This window comes from Aulonocara stuartgranti (genome assembly GCF_965226115.1).
Source record: "Aulonocara stuartgranti genome assembly, chromosome: 19".
Taxonomy (NCBI): Eukaryota; Metazoa; Chordata; class Actinopteri; order Cichliformes; family Cichlidae; genus Aulonocara; species Aulonocara stuartgranti.
The window spans coordinates 24217915-24237792 of NC_138955.1; the positions used below are offsets into that span (position 1 = coordinate 24217915).

Consider the following 19878-nt stretch of genomic DNA (forward strand, 5'->3'; position numbering starts at 1 on the left):
AGTTCATAACTATGGTAACATATCATCACGAATATGCTTCATGTTATATACAGATAATTCACAGTTTACTGTGTGAATAAGTCCCTGTGCACAGTGTGAAACTTCTGTGTTAGCTTAACTACAGATTTCCTTGTTATGGCCTTTTTTACAGCAATTGAAATTCCTTCACAAACTTCATTTAAATATCATGAAATATACAGAACAAGAAAAAAAAGCTTCTTCCACTCCAACTTTGAAAATGTAAAACGTATCAGTATACCTTACAATTACACCATAGCGTGCCAACTATCAAGCACTCACTCGTTGTCTACGCTCACCGAATTGTTATGTGCTGCCTTCAAGAGCGTCCCGTCACTTCCTTCTTTCTTCCGGAAACGATGTTAAAATTATTGCTGGTGCAGGTTTCTCGCGTCCTGTGTTTCACAGAGAAACTGCATGTGTATAAAATTAGACCCTAATCACACATTGGCCATAAATGTGTCTCACAGCATCAAAATATTCATCAACTCTAATTAAAACATAGTTTGTCAAATGGAAATATCCAACAGACTCTTGTAGGAAATTTGAAACGAATGTGTCTTGCAAGTCGTTTTTCTTTGTCATCTAAGAAACATCAACTACACGTATGTGGACATGTGTATCAATAATATGTACATCATAAAGTTGTTTCCAAATTTATTTTAAAACCATGTTCTTTTAAAAGAACTTACTGGTGTCTATCTTTCATCTAGACACTGAACCTATTTGCAGTGACTATTTAAGTCTCAGAAACATTAAACCATCTACATCAGGAATGCCAAACTTATTTTATATCCTGGGTGTCTCAAACATAATAAATATAGCAGAGAGTAAAAAAGGGTAAAAACCCTTTCTGCTATTTTATCTAATATTTAACTACTACGGCAATGCATGGCGATGGGGGACATCTGCATCAATAGGAAAAGCTGTTAAACTATAATACAGTTAAGTTCAATCTCTTTGACATTTTCCAAAAGCTTTCCAGTTGCTTGGATTGGAGTCTTTCCCTGGCTGATTCTGGCCCGTGGGCCTTATGTTTGGCATCCCTAATTTTGATTACCCCCCCCCCCCCCCCCCCATCCCCACCCAAAAACAAAACAAAAACAAAAAGCTACACATTCTGTGGAATAATACTAATTTTGGGTATTTTAAAAGTTATTATTATCATTATTATTATTATTATTACTTAGATACAGTAGTTATTTATTGCTATTCAGTTATTTTCAGGAATGTAATAACCAAAAAATAGAAACATAAAATGTAAAGCAGAGGTGCCCACGTACTTTTTGACATACAGTCTTGAACGAGATTCTCTCGATAGCCCGCCTTTTCCCGACAGGCTTTGAAGGCAGCACTAGCTCCGCTTCAATGCGCAGGCTCTGAACACTTGACTGCGAGTGGTAACTTTACCACAGAGCCTTGCGTGCCCCTCCGCCTGTCGCCCACAACAGTCAGCATCATCATCGTCATCATCATCATCACCATCACCATCATCATCATCAGCAGCAGCATCAGGAGCAATATCAGTGTGATGAGGCAGCTGAGGACGGAGAGCCTCCTGCTCTGAGACACTGGATCAGCCTGCAGACAGGTACGAAGCTTTCATCCGCATTTTAGCCAACTTGGACGCGTTAAGCCCCATTCATTCTTTATTTCCTTACTAGAAGTAGCTTAATTCACTTTTCCTAAAAGTAACTAAATTACTGTTTATGTAACTAATCTAAAGTGCACCTCGGAGGTTTAGGAAAATCACAAAACCTGTTTTGCAGAGACTTTCTGAACTGGAGTTTGGGGTTGCGGGCAGAAAAGCGCAAATCAGCCCGTTTCCGTGTAGGACGAGCTGTTTTAATCGTGTAAATCTACTACCTACCTGTTGTATATCATGCAGATGAACCTCTGCTCCAATACAGCACAATGTGTATATTTTAAATACCAGTTTTATTTAAATGATAATAATAATAATAATAATAATATTAATAACAATAATTAAAGCATCAGCTGAGTGCGCCTTAAAAACTAGAACAGGAAATGTGAATTAGGGCAGCAAACACTGGAGAAATCACATTGATTTCCAACTGAAACTGAGCAGTGGAGTGTTTTTAGTAAGCTGTATGAGAGAGAGAGAGAGAGAGAGAGAGCATCACTATTTTTGACCGCGGGTTGGATTTTTCCTCTTTCCTTGGGTTGTGAAAACTTGCTGGATTTCTGCAGCAAACCTGCATTTGAGGAGGTGCTGCTGCTTCTGGCTCTGATTTAATAGCAGAAATGGAAAAGGTGTTTGAAGTGAAGCTGGCGCGATGAGAGAGGAGAGCGCGGAGAAGCCATTCCACCTTAATACACCTTTATATCTGCAAAAATGAAATTGTGGAGTTCAAGTGACTGCTGCTGAACAGCCTCTGGGAAAAGACAGTTTGGACAGTCTTCACCACGATGAATCTACTGATGGACATGAGCGAGAGGAATTTTTATCCCTGACATCAGACGTATCCGTTTCACCCAAAACGTAAATGGAAATGATAAAACAGGAGACAGTGGCTCTTGTCTTTCTTAAGATGTTGGGTCTAGTCCACATTGAAATCAGGCATTTAAAATATACTAGGAGGTGGGAACATCAGGCTCCAAACCTTATTCTGTTATTTTAACGCTAATGAAGAGGATTTCTTTCTGGAGTAGAGGCTCACTGAGCCTTCCAAGTGACGAAATCTACATAACTGCTACATGAAATGCAGCATCCTACCCAATGTGGTGACGGTGAGGTAGAGCCAGCCGGTAGGAGATTGAGCCATTATTAGTAGAGAATAGTAAAAAATCCTGAAACTGAGAACAAACGCGAGACTTGGGGAAAATTACAAAATTATCCTTTTTTTAATGCAGTCTGTTGCTTTACATTTCTTTTACGGTTGTATTCATGTGCACTGGTAACAATTGTGGCAATAGTCATTATGTAATGGGGTTGTCATCCATCCATACCTGTATCCATCCATCTTTTCCCATTTTTTGTCTTGAAAGCCATAAAGGAATCTTTATTTGCGACCACCCCTATGTGCACTTACCTGATGAAAATTTGGTGGTCAGAGGTTTTTTTTAACCTTACAAAATATATTTTTCATATAAGTAACAGCAACGAAATTTCACACTGACTGACTGAGAGTGTAAAACAAAGTGACATTTTACATCCAAAAGGTCAAAGGTCAATTCTGAACAGAGACAGATGAAAACTGCATCTTGACTTTTTGGTGGAAGTACACAACCATCATGTAGTAATGATACTGTTGATGCCACCTGCAGAATGGTGCCATTTTTACTTGACAGAATTGCAATAGCTGGTAGTGACTTTGCAAATCCAGATTTTTCTAAATCCATCCATTCATCTATTTTCTGCTGCTCATCTGAGTCTGGGATGAGGGGGCAGGAGTCTAAGGAGAGAAACCCTGACCTCCCTCTCACCAGTCACCTCCTCCAGCTCATGCAGAGGAAGTCACTGAGATGTTCCCAAGCCAACCAAGGGGTATAAAATCTTCAGTGTGTCCCTAGGTCTGCCCTGGAGCCTCTTCCTGGAGAGGTCATGCTGGAACACCTTGTGTAGGAGGCATCCAAGAGGCATCCTAGTCAGATGTGCTAACCCACCTCAACTGGCTCCTTTTGATGTGGAACAGTAGCATCTCTACTCTTGAGTCCCTTCAGAATGAACTCCTCACCCTATCGCTAAAGGATAGCCTAGCCAGCTTTCGGAGGAAACTGTTCCACTTGTATGCACTTGTATCTACAGTTTCATTCTTTGAGTCACGACCCAGAGCTCTTGACCGTAGTTGAGAGTAGGAACGTAGATCGACTGGTAAATCGAACTTTCTTTTCACGCTAAGCTCTCACTTCACCACAACGAAGCGGTCCATCACCTACATTGATTGAGACATGGCACAATGACACTCATGAACAAGACCCACCTGGGGTAGCAACTTATTCTTGACCCAGAGTGGATGGTCCACCCTTTTCCTACTAAAATTCATGGCTTCAGACTCTGAAGTGCTAATTCTTATTCCTGTTGCAGCAAACTACACCAGTGTGAGGTGGAAGTTGCCAACTGATAAAGGCAACAGAGTCACATCATCTGCAAAAAGTAGAAAAGAGATCCTGCAACCACCAAAGGGGAGACCCTCTCTTACATGGCCTAGAAACTTTGTCTATAAACATTATGAACAGAATCAGTGACAAAGGGCAGCTCTGGAGGAGTCCAACACAAACAAGAATGATCCTGAACTGTTGTTGCCAATATGGACCAAACTCTCACTGTGGTTGTACAGCAACCTAATGGGCTGTAACAATGGGTCAGATACCCCATCCTTCCAAAGTAGCCCCACAGGATCCCCAGGAGAATTCGCTCTCCAAGTCCACAATGTGCATGTAGACTGGTTAGGCAAATTCCCATCAACCTTTAATATCCTACAGAAGATAAAGAGCTGGTAAAAGATTTTTCTACACCTAGGAAATTCTGGACTAATTCCTTTAAGTAAATGATCTGGATAAATCTTAGACCTTTATGATTTTTGTGGCAAGAATTAAACTTGCACCCCACTCAAGACAATTATTATTTCCAGTAATGACGTAATAGTAAAAAAATACCTTAATTCTTTCATTTAAACAGTCTAACCAGCTATCCAGAAACATTTAGATTTACTGTCATCTATGATGAGGAAATGCACTAAATAGATTTTTTGCTTGACTCGTGATAATAGTGACTTTTTTGCATAATCAAAAGTTTTTCTTATATTTCTGTTTATTAGTAAGGCAACATATCACTGCAGCTCCATCTCCAACAGAGGCAGTAAAATCAGAACATATTAATACTGCTTAATTTTATAGATTAAAACTTTCTTGTATTTAAATAATGTAAATCACATCAAATATTTAGAAATAAACTTTAATTTTAGCCCTAATTGTTTCTTAATACTTGTTTTTTTCTTTTGTTGCATAAATTGAAAAGCATCTTAACAGTTCATGTCTCTGCTGAGGCAGAAGTGAGGTAGCTTCCTGTGAACAAAGACATTAACACATGGATAATCCTGTTCAGACCTAATGACTCAAATAAGAAATAATTATTCCGCTACCAAAAAAAAGGCATGACTGAAGCGTCACGCCTGGCAGCAACATTTAAATTCTTGTGTCTGTTACGCTTCACATCCCTGCAGAGTGAGTGCACTTCTCGAAACAAGATCAGACTGAAATCATGCGCAGAGCTCCACAGGCCTCTCCAGTTGATACCTAGAGAGCAACACAGCTTTTTTTTTTTTGGTTTTTTAACATAAGACTGACTGGAGTGACCGCACAGATTCCCTCCAGAGGAACAATAGGAGCCTCAGAGGAGGAATAAAGGCTGCATTGTCTCTTCACGGAAACGATGATGAAGGGCAGCAGCAATTCCAGGTTTAACAGAGAAGTCTCACAAACTGCACAACCCCGTCCTGATGGTGGTAATTGCTGCATAACGGCACACATGAATACCCCCAAATCAGCCCTCAGCCTTGTGTGCAAAGTGCACTACTCAGACAATCAGAGGAATAAAATCTCAATCGCTCGTCCCCATGGCAACAGGAACTGCCGGTCTGATTGTATGGAAAGTGGTGTTTCTGATAACTTATCACACGTAAAGTCTGCCCTTCACCACCAACCAGAACGCTGTACTTGGATGTTATTAAATGGATAAGGAGTGATGTCTTAATATCTCCATAAAAACAGAATCAGGCTTGCATTATAGTCTGTAATCAGGTGTTTCAACTTAACAAAATCATAGATGCGGCAGAGGTGAAGGGTGGTATAATTTTGCATTGTGGTCTGCTGCTCATAACAGCGGTTAAACCAGATATAACATATGTATAAGTATCAAATTCCAGCTTTCGGAGCTTGATTGTAAGTTTTAGCTCATTGCTCGTCTGGCTACAGCTTTTCTGGTTTGGTTCATGCTCACTGCACTCAAAGCACCAATTTTGCTGTGGCCTTTGCCATCCTGGTGTTTTGAAACTAGAAGTATTGAGCGAGGGGTGGATCTGACTCAGTAACCAGGTGACACTGCGCACTCTTATGTTATTGACTTTTCAAGGTAGCCTAACCTGCTTTGCCATCTGTTCTGTTCTAAATGGGGCCATTAAAACAAAGAGAGCATCATATTCTGGTAAGAAAGAACTGAACACATGAAAACATGTTGGTAGCTGGTTGATGCAGTTATAAGTAGTAGTGTTGAAGCGGTGTGTGGTGAATACTAAACATCAGTCTTCATTTCTCCTGTTTTTGGACCATACCTCCAAAAGGTTCTGCTGAAGCCGTCGTTAACCTCCTAACATCCTAACGTTTTATTGAGAAGACGACGAGATGGGAAGTCATTTTTTTGTTGAACCCTTGCAGGGGAAGAAAATACTTATTTTACACCCCTCTTACAAAATAAGGAACTAACTGTGCTATCTTGAAATAGTTTACACCGCTGAATCATAAGGCTTACATTCAAACTATGCCACTGTAGCAGAACTTTCACTCGTAGTGTTTTTGGCCCAACAGTTGTGAAGTATTGGTAGGCCAAAATATTTATAATGGAATATATTGGGTAGTTTCTTGCAGTAGAGTTACTAATACTTGCAATATTGCAAGTATAAAAACAGGTATACTCTAAACAAACCTGGCTTATCAGAGTTATTACTCCTTGACTCCATGACAGTGAAGAAAAAGAAACTCACCTCAGGGTTAGGGGAGAGAGCTAGTTTAATGAACTGGTAAAGTACACTGGATAAATATTAAACACCTGCTTTTCAGAGCTACCTTTTCCTTCACTTAAACACATTATTTATTGTTTTTAAATAATAGATGTTTATCTTGTGTTCTATTAATTGAAGCAGAATAGCTGTACCATGTTATTATGGGGAGCATATTACAATTTTATCATCATACTTATATTACAAGTTACTCCTACACCTGGTGTCCTAGTGTTAATCAAATTTAATTAGACACACTATATAGATAAAAGTACTTGGCCACCTACATATTAAACTTACAAGAGCTGCACAGTGATGGAAACCCATGTCATGAAGCTCCCAGCACACAGTTTTTGTGCTGATGTTAATGTCAGAGGAGGTTTGGAATACTCTGAAGTGCTGTCAGCCTTCGAGTGTTGAGATGACAGAGTGTTGGCAACTGTTACATATTAAGCACCTCTGTGACTTTACATGGTCTGACATGAGTCGCTGAGGTTCCTAAACACCTGCACTTTGCAATAATACCACTAAGAGCTGATTGTAGAATATCTGGGAGGGGAAACAATTATTAACTGACCCAGAAATGTAACTTTGTTCATCTAGTCGAGAAACATTTCCTCACTCATCCAAGTGACTTCTTCATACTTAGCTGACTGCACCTTTACCCACCTTATCAGCAGTAAATTTGCATAATGACCAAAACTAGCATGATGGGCTGTGACGTCAGTGACTTGATCAGTTATATAAAAATTGTCATGACTATAGATTAATGGCCATTAGTGCCATTCAAAGAGAGTCAGGGAATGGCTGCAGTCACAGCACTGTAAGACGGTAAAAGATGTATCCTTAGGTTCCCGGCTCTGTTCAGAGACGATCTTTCCCTTTTCACATGAATGGATCCCTTGACCTTCTGCTCGAACTGGGAACTGGTCTTTAGGTATAAATAGAGTCGTTGCCTGACAAGGTATCTCTTCTGTGTTGTGCCATCTGCTTAGCCAGAGTTTGTTTAATCCTCCAATCCCCCTAGCACTTGACAGCATACATTATATTACTGTTTGTACCCCGGGAACCCAATCCTTGGGGTGCACATATTTTTGGTGTTTCTGTTTTAGGGTTAGAAAGCCACAGAGATGCGTTGTATTGAAAAAAGTGCATCTCAGCTTTTCTAATATGCCTGACTCATAAGTGGTCACTAAAGGCTTTTGTTTAGGTGGCAACAGTTGTCCTTGTTCTCTTCTGGCTTGCCTGGAACATTCTTTAGGTGCCTTGCCAGCTTTGACGACTACCCAGCTGGGATACCCACATTTACAAAGGGCCTTTTTGATATGATGCTCTTTCGCTTCCTTGGCTTCCGTTTGTGTGGCGATGGTGTTTGCTCTGTTTTGTTGTGTCCTGATGAAACCCAGTTTGCTCTTCGGTGGATTACGAGAGTCAAACCCTAACTCCTAATACAGTTACATTCGTTCACGGCACACATCAACTTTCAAATATCCTGCAATAGTGATGGGAACTTCACAGTCTAAGAAAGCTAACCTTTTATTTTCTTATCCTCCTTCATATATACTAAGTCAAGTTCCTGGTGAACTTGAAGTATTAATCAGTGAATTGTGGTTAGGGAATGATGCTAGTTTTGGTCATTATTCAAATGTACTGTTTATAAAGCTGGAGAAAGCTGCAGTCAGTTGAAACTGAGGAAGTCATTTGCATGCGTGACGAAATGCCACTGAAAACGCTACATGAAACCTCCATAGCCGTTGTTTTAGAAATAAAACATGTTGGTCCTAGTTTACCAGAAGTACGGAAAGTACATCAGACTGTATTGGATAGTGTTATACATGTTACACATCGAGTTGCTAGTCAGCCGTTGCTGTCAGCCTTCATTGTTGAGCATTTGTTAATCACCACTGCCTGACTTTTTTTTAGTGTTTGTGACCATTAACACTAATTGCCCATTACTGTTAGCCAGTTAGTGCCAGAAATAGGGGCGAATCAACCTAGAACAAACTTCTGTATTACCAGAAACACTGTTAGTCCTATTAGTCCTATAAATAATCTCCTAAGCTAAAATTCGACATAAGTAACTATCGTGAAAAATGCCGTTTTAACGCAGAGGGTGCAAGTAAAATCAGAGAACCTTGAACAGACAGTGTGTCACATAACCCAGCTTAAGACAAAAAAAGGAAGGAAAGAGCAGAGAAACAAAGGGAAGACAGTTTATTGACTTGTGATTTTCTCCAGGATGACTGAGGTGATGAACTCTCTGGAGCCGGGGACAGAGGACTTCAGCGGGGGAGGAGCAGGAGGAGATCAGGCCACAGTATCCTTTGCTTTGTGTGTGCGAATATGTGCAATTAGACAATTTCAAACCAGTCTCGTTTCATTTGAGCAGAAAGCAGAAAGCAGAAAGCAGAAAGCATACAGCGGTGAGTCACAGAAGTGATGAGCAACCATAAAATGCTGGTTGATATGACAAAGGTCATTAGCTGGACTCAGTGCTGCTTTGAACAAATGGTAAATGGCGTATCCAACAAATGGACAGCTAAATTATTGACTGTATAATATCAACAGTTTAAATAACATATTTTGTCATAATGTGTTTCATTAACTATTACTTGTGGTTAGATTTATGGCTGAGTCAGTGAATACATGTTATTAGCTCCTCCCTGTGTTATTTAAATTACTAGCCATATTAGCAGCATAGCTAATAACAATGTTTGTTTGATCCACATTGAAATATCTGAAAAGTAATACATGAAGTCCCACGAAGAAGTTACACACTAAATATGAACATTACACCCTTTCAAATACCTAGAGAATGGCTAATTTATTCCACTGGAAATAAAATTTAAAAAAAAAAGAGGCGCCACCTTTTTTGTTTCAAGTTCAGACGCTGTCATCAAGACGTCACCTTTTGGTTTGTTGACCATTTTGGAACCACGTTGTTTTTGTATGTAGATGTTTTTCTTTTTGATCTTTTTATTTTTAAGTTAAGTCATAGGAGAGGTTAGACCTGAGAAGTTGTCATTTAAGGCCAGCACTAGCTAACTAGCTGTGTTAGCTAGCTAGAGCAATATTAAACGGCATGCTGACAATGGATAAATAAAGCATGTTTAAAATTATCAACTCTTTAGACTTTTAGCAAAACTCAACTGAACAAGAAAAAACAACATCCATACCCCTAATTATTCATCACTTTAGGCCTTAATATCATTTAAATGCATTTAGTTGTCAGAAAGGGGGGAGATTAGCTGTAAACCCGTTTCAGACATCTCCGTTAATCTGATGATGAATGTGTCGAGTTCACGTGTGGATGAGCACCCTGGTCAGCTTTCCATTCTGGACCTGCAAACATTAATCCTTCACTTTCCGCACAACACAAGCCTGAATGAACGCTGTTAAGTTTGAGGTTAGGTGGTTAGGTGCAAACAGGATTGCAACTGCACATGTTGCATTCTTTCTGAATTTCTATAAATTGCCCAGATCGCTAGAAGACTGACTGTCTTTGAAGCCTTTTGAAATAAAAAAAGAAACAACAATTTTTTTGGCAGAAGATATCTGCTGTGCTAGTTGTGGTTAAAAATAAACTAAACAGTTTATAAGTTATAGCTTAATAATTTTGTCTGATGCATTTCCTAAGAACTCTCTAAGTATAGGATTAAAGTATCAAGAGTAGATCAAGTAAAATACAGCCATGACACATTTATGTAAAAAATAGCCTGTATCTGAATGACTGAAGGCCAACACTTGAATAGACTAACAGCTGTTCAGTGGCATTTGAGAAACTGCAGTTTTGGCAGTTTTGCATTGCAAGTGGAAGAAAACCTCAAAGACCTGCTGGCTCTTTAGAAGAACCAGTGTTACAATGTTACAGGGTTGCTTTTCTATTCGTGCATTGGCGTTACCAGGTAACCAATTCCTTGTTTTCTCTAAGCCAGACGACCAGTCAGAGCAGACTGACCTTCATCTACCATTTACCATTCATCATGTTTTTTATGTTAAATCCAAGCATGTACCTATGAAACTTCAACTGAGTGTCATGCAAAGACTTCACACGAAGTCTGTCTCAAATCTTCCATCTGATGCAGACAGTTTCTGTTTTTTTAATCCAATTTTTACCGCATTATTGTTCTTTCACATGTGGTACCCACAGTGACCTTTTCATCCCCACAAATATGAAGCCCTCGTTTTAACCTTACATAAACTTTAAACAGATCTTCCCAGATACCCATGAAAGGTATCCAAAGTTGTCCAAGAGGCTTCCCTCTATAGTCGTGGAGCCAACAGACGGAAGTGAGGTGGAGAGTGGAGAACTCCGCTGGCCCCCGGATGATCCGAGCTCTGCAGACGCCCAGACTGAGAGAAAGCGTACGGATGAGCAAACTGAAGGTGAAAAGGAAAGAGAAACTAACATTGCCTTGGCTTTTTGGCACAGTTAGATTCGAAGTGGTCTGATAAGAAGTTGTGTAAATAAAAGTCACATGCACGTAATTAGAAGACCAGAAGGTATTTGGCTGTTGGCAAAAGTGTACATATACTGAAACTTCACTTAAAGAAAAGTACCACTACAACAAATTGAAATGACTCCAAGTCAAAATGAAAGTTGTCATTTAATATCCTACTCAGGTCAATCATAGTGTGACAGCAGTATTTTTACACCTTACTGAGGTGCCAAAAGTACAAATACACCAAATATATATAAGTTAAAGATTCTTCAACTTATATATAGCACTGAAGGGCATATAGCCCTACAAGCAGCTGAGACATGTGAGTTATTTGCATAGTTTCCCCTGACTTGCCTTAAGAAATGAACATCAGTTGCTTATAGCATCACTATAAAAGGTTACTTCCTGTAATGGCTTCCTGTCATTGGTTCTTTATGCTAAGTGTACACTTTGCAGTCATTCCTACTTCATGAGCAGAACAAAAATGAGGAAACACTCAAGAGCAGACATGCAGTGATATGCGCCACCATAATATCGTGATTATATGCATCAGTGAGGTGAAAAACGAATGCCGTTATCGACTCTGTCTTATCAGCTGGCTCCTGGACAAAGCACGAAGTCATACAATTCAGGATAACAGCACATTTTTTCCACTTACAGCGAGTCATTTGAAGGGATAGTTTTTTACCTCAGTTTATGCCACTGAGTATGGACCTACCTCTGGTTGGTTACCTCTTGTCAGTAGCACTTGATGTTGTAAAATGAAAGCAGAAGAGCAGCATTAAACCTCATGGCGATGACAAGACTACATGTGTTCCAGGCTGCTGGCGAGCGCACCATAGCGATAGTAATCCTCTCATCTAATTCTATCTTAAACCTTTAGCTTCAAATGCACAGAAACACAGAAATGAAAGTAGCCTGTTAGAAAAACTGATGAAAAATCCTCTATGTGTCTTTTTTTCCAGATGAGGAGCAGTCCAGTGAAGGTGGAGCTGAAGAAGCTTCAGGAGTGGAAATGCAGGACTCCAACTGAACAAACTCGCTTCCTGTGATATAAACTGTTACTATGAGTGTATCCAGACTTGGAATGAATGAAAACGAGTCAGATAGAGGAGTGCAATGTGCGGATAGAAAGATCAGAGAGACAGAGTAGGAAGGGTAGAAAACAGATTCCCAAACCCCAGCTCACGGGCTTGGAGCCAGTTACTTCAGCACCTTAAGAATAAAGACGCCGAAGGCGCTTTTTTGTTTTTTTGTTTTTCCCCAAATCTGTATCTTTCCATTACATCTGTAATGATGGAGCTTGTTTTGACATGTGTAAACTAAGATTTATGGGGACAAAGATGGCATGTTGAAGCATTTTTCAAGAAAAAAAAGTTTTGGCAATAGGTTTTAATTTGAGAATTCCCAGGTCTAAAATGACTGTTTTGACATTTCCAGCTTTGTAAATATAGATTTTGAATTAAGTTAACAAATTTCCTCTCTCTGGCTCCAAGCCCTCACCATCCAGATGCCCACGGAATCATCTGCACATGTGATCTGGACAGATGTTTCTAAATGCTGTATTAAGTATTTAGCTCATGTGTGCCATACTACTACTAATAAAGGTAGCTACTGTATTTACATTTAGGTGCAGATTACATCACTGTTTGTTCGGTGCCGACTGCTGTAGTTTGGGTGATCTTGGTCTCACTATTAACTTTGTAATATTAGCTTTGAGTATTTGAGAATTTCACAACAGATCCATTGCTTTATTAGATGTTACAATATTCATTAAAATATTAAAGTATGTAATCACTGTCTTCTTAGTTTTAAAGGGAATGTAACTGTTGTTTTATTTAAGATATTGGAGCAATATGGTCCCAAGAAATCAAAGGCAGTCCATTTTGTTACAGACTACAGAAGTAAAAAGAACCAGTGTATTTTAGATGTGTGTTGCTTGTCACAGGCATATTTTTTAAAAATACTGGAAGCCTAAATTATTGCACAAGTAATAAACCTTTTGAAATGTTCTTTAATTTGTGGTCCCAGTGGTTTTACTGCTTATGGGGAAAGTGAAGTTTACGTTACTTTCTCAAAAATATTTATGCATTTTTGAAATGTAAGATGTTTTTGATAGATCTAGATGACCTTTTGCATCCCTGCACAAAGTCTCTCAGCTCAAAGTTAAATTGATGGAAAGAGGAAAGTAGAAGGAGGAAAAAGCACAAAAGGTTTCAACAGATATAATTGGTTGTCAGATTCAACTCTCCATCTCTCTGTGTGGATATGATGCAGGTCTCCCAAAACGAGCGAATTGCTGCTCCTTGGACTCTTGCTGTCTGGATTTTCCCCACTACATTAGTGGAGACTGCAAGCTGGCAGATGCTCTTGTAACATGGTTTACAGTCAAAAACACCTGTGAGTCTGGGCCCAACTCCCTATCAGATGACTGTATACCCATTACCTCTTCCTATTTCCACTTTATGCTCGCTGTTTTTATTTAGAACTGGCAATACTTAAAGTTCAACTAAATCCCACTTAAGGGGATACAGTTGTTTTATAGAATTGAAGTTTTTTGTTGGTTGAGCAGCCCTAGGAAGTACACTATTAATAGTGCAGACTTACACTGGATACATTGTTACAAGAATACATTTTTGGTCATACTCATAAAAAACGGAACAACCAGCAAACAAGAGCAGTCCCAAGACTGTGTGTCTTGAGCAAGGCTAAAAATTCTCTCTGGATCATGCAGGAACTGACACACTGGATCAAGAAGGATAACCGGATTCTGCATAGTTTGTGATACTTTTGTGGGATACAGTGTCTCTCTTTTTTATTGTCAGTTTGAGATGTATTTCTGAAAGAAATGACCATGACCATAAATCAAAGTAAAATATGAGCATACTAGCTAGTCATTCTATCCAAAACGGTACTAGGCATGCAACAACATCAAAGCAACAAGGTGTGCAGTTCCCTGGGGACTTCCTCAGTCAATACTTACCCGGAGGTAGTCTCCAGAAATGTTCTTTTGTGTTCTACATTACTGCTGAAAAAGTCTCTAGTGCCTCAAGACAATTTAGGATCCAAAAGTGCTACCTGCAGCACAACAAAAACCATTTAAATGGTAGGTAGAAGACATGAAAAATCCCCTCTAAAGCTAGGTTTAAGTTTATGTAAACCCTGATTTAATGCCTTCGTCATGACACATACCGTGGAGAGGGAAAACTGTGGTAAATCCAGTTGCCCTCTTGCTTGATGTTGCACACATTTCTCTCTTGTGTATTTCTTTATGGGCCTCTGCTTCCCTTTTGCAAGACGTGGCAAAACCCAAAGCAAGATCAAAAAGACCTTTGCAGTGTTGGATTTACAAAGGCTTCCTTTGACTGTGCTTTTTTGACACAGAGCGTTCGATGCCTGTCAGCAATTTCAGTGTTGTTCAAAACTGTGAAGCAATAAACTGGTAGGTGAAAGCCTCACATTTCTGTTTCTCAAGAAACCAGAGTGTCAAACTCTGCAAAGAACAACACCATCAAGGCTTTGCAGGTACATTGTACTTATGCCCCAGTTCATCTGAACACAATAATAAAGGAGGCAAAACTAAGATAAACAAGAAGGAGAGGTGCCAAACCACAATGTGACTAAAAATGATTAAATTAAAACAGGAAATCAACAGAAACCCAACATCATGACGATATTTCACTAAGGTGCAAAAGTACGTGAATGTCAAGGATTAGCAGTAAATATGAACGTGTTAAATTCAGATGAAGGTTTAGGTCGTATATAAAAAATTCACAAGAAGGAAGAATATTTTTTTGGCACCTGTATGTGCAGATGGGTATGGTGATTGGGATTCGGTCAGTCAGAATTTATCCAGCTCCTTATTTTCCAAAGAAATAGAAAGCAGAGGTGAATAGCGCAAATTTAGTAAGAACAGCTGCATTAGTAGCCAGAATGCCACTTTGAGACACCACTGTGGGCTCTGCTGTGGACATTTTGTTGCTTTTTGCTGATTAAGAAAATGCATTATTCCAAATATTAAATGAATTTTATTGCAGCTCTAAAAATCTCAATCTTGAGAGTGACTTGGAAAAAACAGTAGCTATAAAACTGCACATTGACTTTATTAAGTCATAGAAAGTTTTTGTGTAGCTCTGCAGTGTTTATTCTCTTTTTTACAGTGAAAGAAGCTCAGGTGTGTTTATTCTTCCTTGGAGCTGGAGGCTGTTCCATGAATACCCCGTTCTCATTTTAGGATCTGATTTATGTTTCTTGCCTCATAGTTATTCAAAGAATGTAGACTCAACAACTACCTTACCCGCTGCTGCATTTCACATCCAGAACAGGATGCTGTTTTCATGTATTACTTATGGGACTACATCCAGTCCAAAAAATTCTGATAAAAGTCAACAGCTGACAAATAGCACGGCTCACCTTTAGACATTAAACTTTTTCAGTGCATCTCACAGGATTGTAAAGAAAGGTTGTTTATACGTTTTAATGATAGGGAAGTTTGTTTTACTGCTTACACCTTTACAGCAATGTGACCCAACAGCAGTCAGCACCTTGCTCTGACTGTGTGACAGAACACAAAAACTATTATCTTATGCCATCATAAAGGGCATAAAATATGTAATTAGAAATGTGTTAGATACATGTGTAGTTTTTTGCGTGTGAGCCATTGAGGATTAGACAAGGACATAAATGATAGCTCTGTCCTTTTTAAATTTTTTGAAACAAATTCCCGCAGTGAAACCTTTTCGCTGTCAGTTTCACAGAGTAAACAGATGAGACGTGTTAAATGAACCCCTGTGTGCTGTTTCTCATGTTTATCAAAAGTAAAAAGATGCGATTTATCATCGTTTTAACCACAGACTCCTCAGCTTTCACCGATTTTGTGTGAAGGACGTATAAAATAACACATTTTCAGTGGCTTCACACTATAACCCACTCCCACACTTTCATTTCACACATGTGGTGTTCGTGTCCCCTGGACCCACAGGTCATAAAAGTGTGGAGGTGCCGTGTCCCCACTCTGTCCTCCTCTTACATGGCCTGCTGTTAGTGTGTGTGTATGTATTGTCTTTTTGCCCCTTGTTTTCCTGCAGAAGGTTCCAGCACTGTTACATTTAAAGCACCTACGCCTGCCTGCTTCCACATTACTGCACATTTGACCCACATTTGTCTTTTAGTAACTGTTCTATATTATCTGCAAACCAGCGGTAGAACAAACATCAATAGCCTATCCAGTGCGGCTGCTTATACAATACAATACAATACAACTTTATTTATATAGCACATTTAAAACCGAAGGTACACCAGAGTGCCGACATAAGATATAAGACAAAAGGCTATAACAGATTATAGATCTAGATGGCGAAAAGATTCTTTGCTCAGTGATTTTAAAAGAGGTAGATGACAAGATCTCAGAACATGAGTCCTTATTGGATGGAGGAGGGTGGAGGGATAGTTAGGGAGAAGGCCACACAGGAAATGGTCCGGTTCAAGCTATTGTCATCTATGCATCTGATGTGAATTCTGTTCTCTAGGACCTGTAAAAATAAAAAGAAGAGCTGCAGTTTGTGTGGAGGCTAGAAAGATGTGATAGATGTGTTTCAAGTGCAAGTAATACATATGCAACATACACAGGAAAACACATGGTATATGCTGACAACAGCCTCAACAGGGCTCTTTTGCACATTTGCAATAGCAATGTTATTTTTGTGTGTGTGATGGAGACATTATCAACACTTTTTGGTTAATTTAAGAATCAAAGAAAATAATCAGAGGAAAAGTTAATAACCCGATAATTTATTTAAATATAGTAAATGCACTGGTTCTTATATAGTGCTTTTCTACTCAAGCACTCAAAGCACTTTATACAACATGCTCATTCACCCATTCACACAAGCACTTTTTTCCACGCTGAAATGCTTTCTGCCTGCTCAGCATCCTGAGTTACGGCCATCACAATCTTAGTCTGTCCAGATTCTCAGTTTGTGAGGATTTACTGGTTTTATATGAGTGCTGACTGGAGATTTTGGGCTCGTGATCAGACTCATAAAGCAATTTGAAGATGTCACCTGTGGCTCCTAAAAGCTGTGATTGCCATTTATTGTACAGTAACTTAAAGGTGTTTTCAGCCGCTCCCTTTTTTCTCAAGGGGTTGCCATAGTAGATGGATCCACACATTTCACAGATGTCTTTCCTGAAACAACCCTCATGTTTATCCATTTATTAGCTTTGTTGTGAACTCTAATAATTTCATGCTGAAACAACCCTCATGTTTATCCATTTATTAGCTTTGTTGTGAACTCTAATAATTTCATGCTGTTGTCCAACAACTCGATTCAGCCGGAGGATAAGATTTGCATATATTTACTTTTATGAAAATTCACATGACAGCCAAGTTCTAATCACGCGTTGTTGAACATCAGAAGCGCTGTCATTAAAAAGCTTTCTGAGTATCTGTTTCTCTTTCTTTTTGTCTTGTATACACACTCAGGCGAACAGGCAACACGAGCAGCACTCCCACATGCACTTTGACAGCTTGTTGAAGCTGATATAATGTTAAAGGTCAGGCTGGTGTCTTGATCCAGACAGCGAGATGGATGACGGGATCTCCATCTTATTTCTTCTACGGCCCCTTCTCTCTCCAGACCTGACCTTTTGGATGACAACCTCGTGAAGAGCACTTCACGGGAGCGCGCCGGGTCACTCCTGGGAAAATGAAGGGCTACAGGGAAAGAGGCTGTGAGGGCTGGAAAAAAAATGCAGCGTCAATTATCTCTCAAATGTCACAAGCTGCTTTTCAGAGGAGGGAAAACTTGCACTTTCGTCTGCTCTTAAGGATGGCTTGCACTCACAGATTGTGCCATATTTTACATATAATTCACACAAAGGTGGAAGCTTTTAACACTCGCTTTCTTTTTTATTACAAATCAGCACAAACAAGATTTGCTGATGCAACATTTAGATGCCACTTGATACAAATGTGTCTGCCTTTGTGATGAATTTCAAATACACTGTGCTACAGTTTGGGACATTTTAAAACAGACTCAAGGTCCTTTTAGCCCTCTAATCCCAAGTGTATCATATCTGACTTTTTGCGACGTCTAAACCTTCAGTGTGATAAACAGCACAATAATGTTTTATGAACAAATGAAAACTCATATTTGCAAAAATTTGTTAGAACAATAAATTAAAAAAGTGGATTTTCTGGCATTTGTTTCATGGTTGAGGCTTTACAGGGTTAAAACAGCACATGTACTCAGTACACCTGCAGTACAGTACACCTTTCCTTCTGTGGATGTAGTCTCGGTGTCATCGTGTCTCTTCAGACTGGCTCTGTGGCCCCAGCATTTCTTGCCAGACTGATTCCTATTCTTATGGTTGAACATAACTCTTTTTTAACAGAACAAGAGATTTTTAACAAAGGACTAGTTTTCTTCAGAAAGCCTAAATTATTTCTATTTGCACACAATAACAGAATTATTTCAGAAAAAACTAAAATGACTAGGCTCAGTAGTATTGGCCCCATGAAAAATATAACACAAACCATTGCTTTCCAATGATGCACTTTAAATGGACTGGTTCTTATGGTGAATGAACTGGTTCTTATACAGCGCTTTTCTACTCTGAGTACTCAAAGCGCTTTATACAACTTGTTCATTCACCCAATCACACAAGCACTTTTCTAGACTTTCAGTGCTTCCTAACTAACATGGATGCATCGGAGAGCAACCTGGGGTTAGTATCTTGCCCAAGGATAATTGCAGACTGGAGCAGACTGGGATCAAACCAAGAACTTTCCAGTTAGTAGGTGACCCGCTCTACTACCTGAGCTACAGCCACCTACTTTAACCATGTAATGGTCAAATCTTGTAAAGTCAAGGTAAAGCTATACACTCTGTAGATAACAAGCTTCAGGCTGTTAGCCAGCAAAAGGACACATAATCGATAGGGGTGCAACGATATTCGTATCGATATTGAACCGTTTGATACAGTGCTTTCGGTTCGGTACGCATATGTATCGAACAATACAACATTTGTAATTTATTTTATCAACTTTCCTTCTGACGATGCTGTCTGTGTTGAGCGCTCAGTGAATCTGCGTTCGACTACTCCGCCTAGGCTGCACTGTCGAGCGCAGATCCACTGAGCGCTCAACACAGACAGCATAGTCAGAAGGAAGAGCGCAGGGCAAGCTAGCGAGACAGAAGTTAAGCTCTCCTTGCAAGATGGACCTCCCCCACCCTCATTCAGATCTGGCGGTTGGAATTATTTTGGTTTTCATGTGACGTATGACCCTGAAGGTAAGCGAGTCATGGACTAAAGTAAAACAGTATGTTGGATGTGCCATGCAATGCTTAATTACATTGGTGTGAACTAGTGTGTTAGCGCAGTTAGCTCGTTAACGTGTTGGCCGTCTAGCCCCATGCACGGGGCGATCGGCGGTAGCTCGTTAACAGAGATTTGCCGTGTTGTGGCGTTAAGGTCATTTCAACGAGATTAACCTGAAAGCACTAGTGGGAACACAACGAATATGACTGCACATTTACGCCGACATCATCCTAGTGCAAAGACAAAAACAACAAGCATGCTACTAACTTTAGCCGAGTCATTTAGACAGCTGTTAGCACGTGATTCTCCTTATATGTTTAATATGCTGCTGAGAATATAGCCCAGAAGAAGCGGATAGT

The 19878-nt window shown here is 39.6% G+C and overlaps 1 protein-coding gene across 1 annotated transcript; it reads left to right on the forward strand.

Annotated features, from left to right (window-relative positions):
• The first annotated feature begins 1377 nt into the window (after positions 1 to 1377).
• Positions 1378 to 13215, forward strand: LOC309695564 (protein LBH). Its single transcript, XM_082516292.1, has 4 exons — positions 1378 to 1609; positions 8994 to 9072; positions 10967 to 11141; positions 12163 to 13215. The coding sequence occupies exons 2-4, from the start codon at positions 8995 to 8997 to the stop codon at positions 12228 to 12230; spliced, it is 321 nt and encodes a 106-aa protein (XP_082372418.1). The 5' UTR covers positions 1378 to 1609; position 8994; the 3' UTR covers positions 12231 to 13215.
• Positions 13216 to 19878: the final 6663 nt, after the last annotated feature.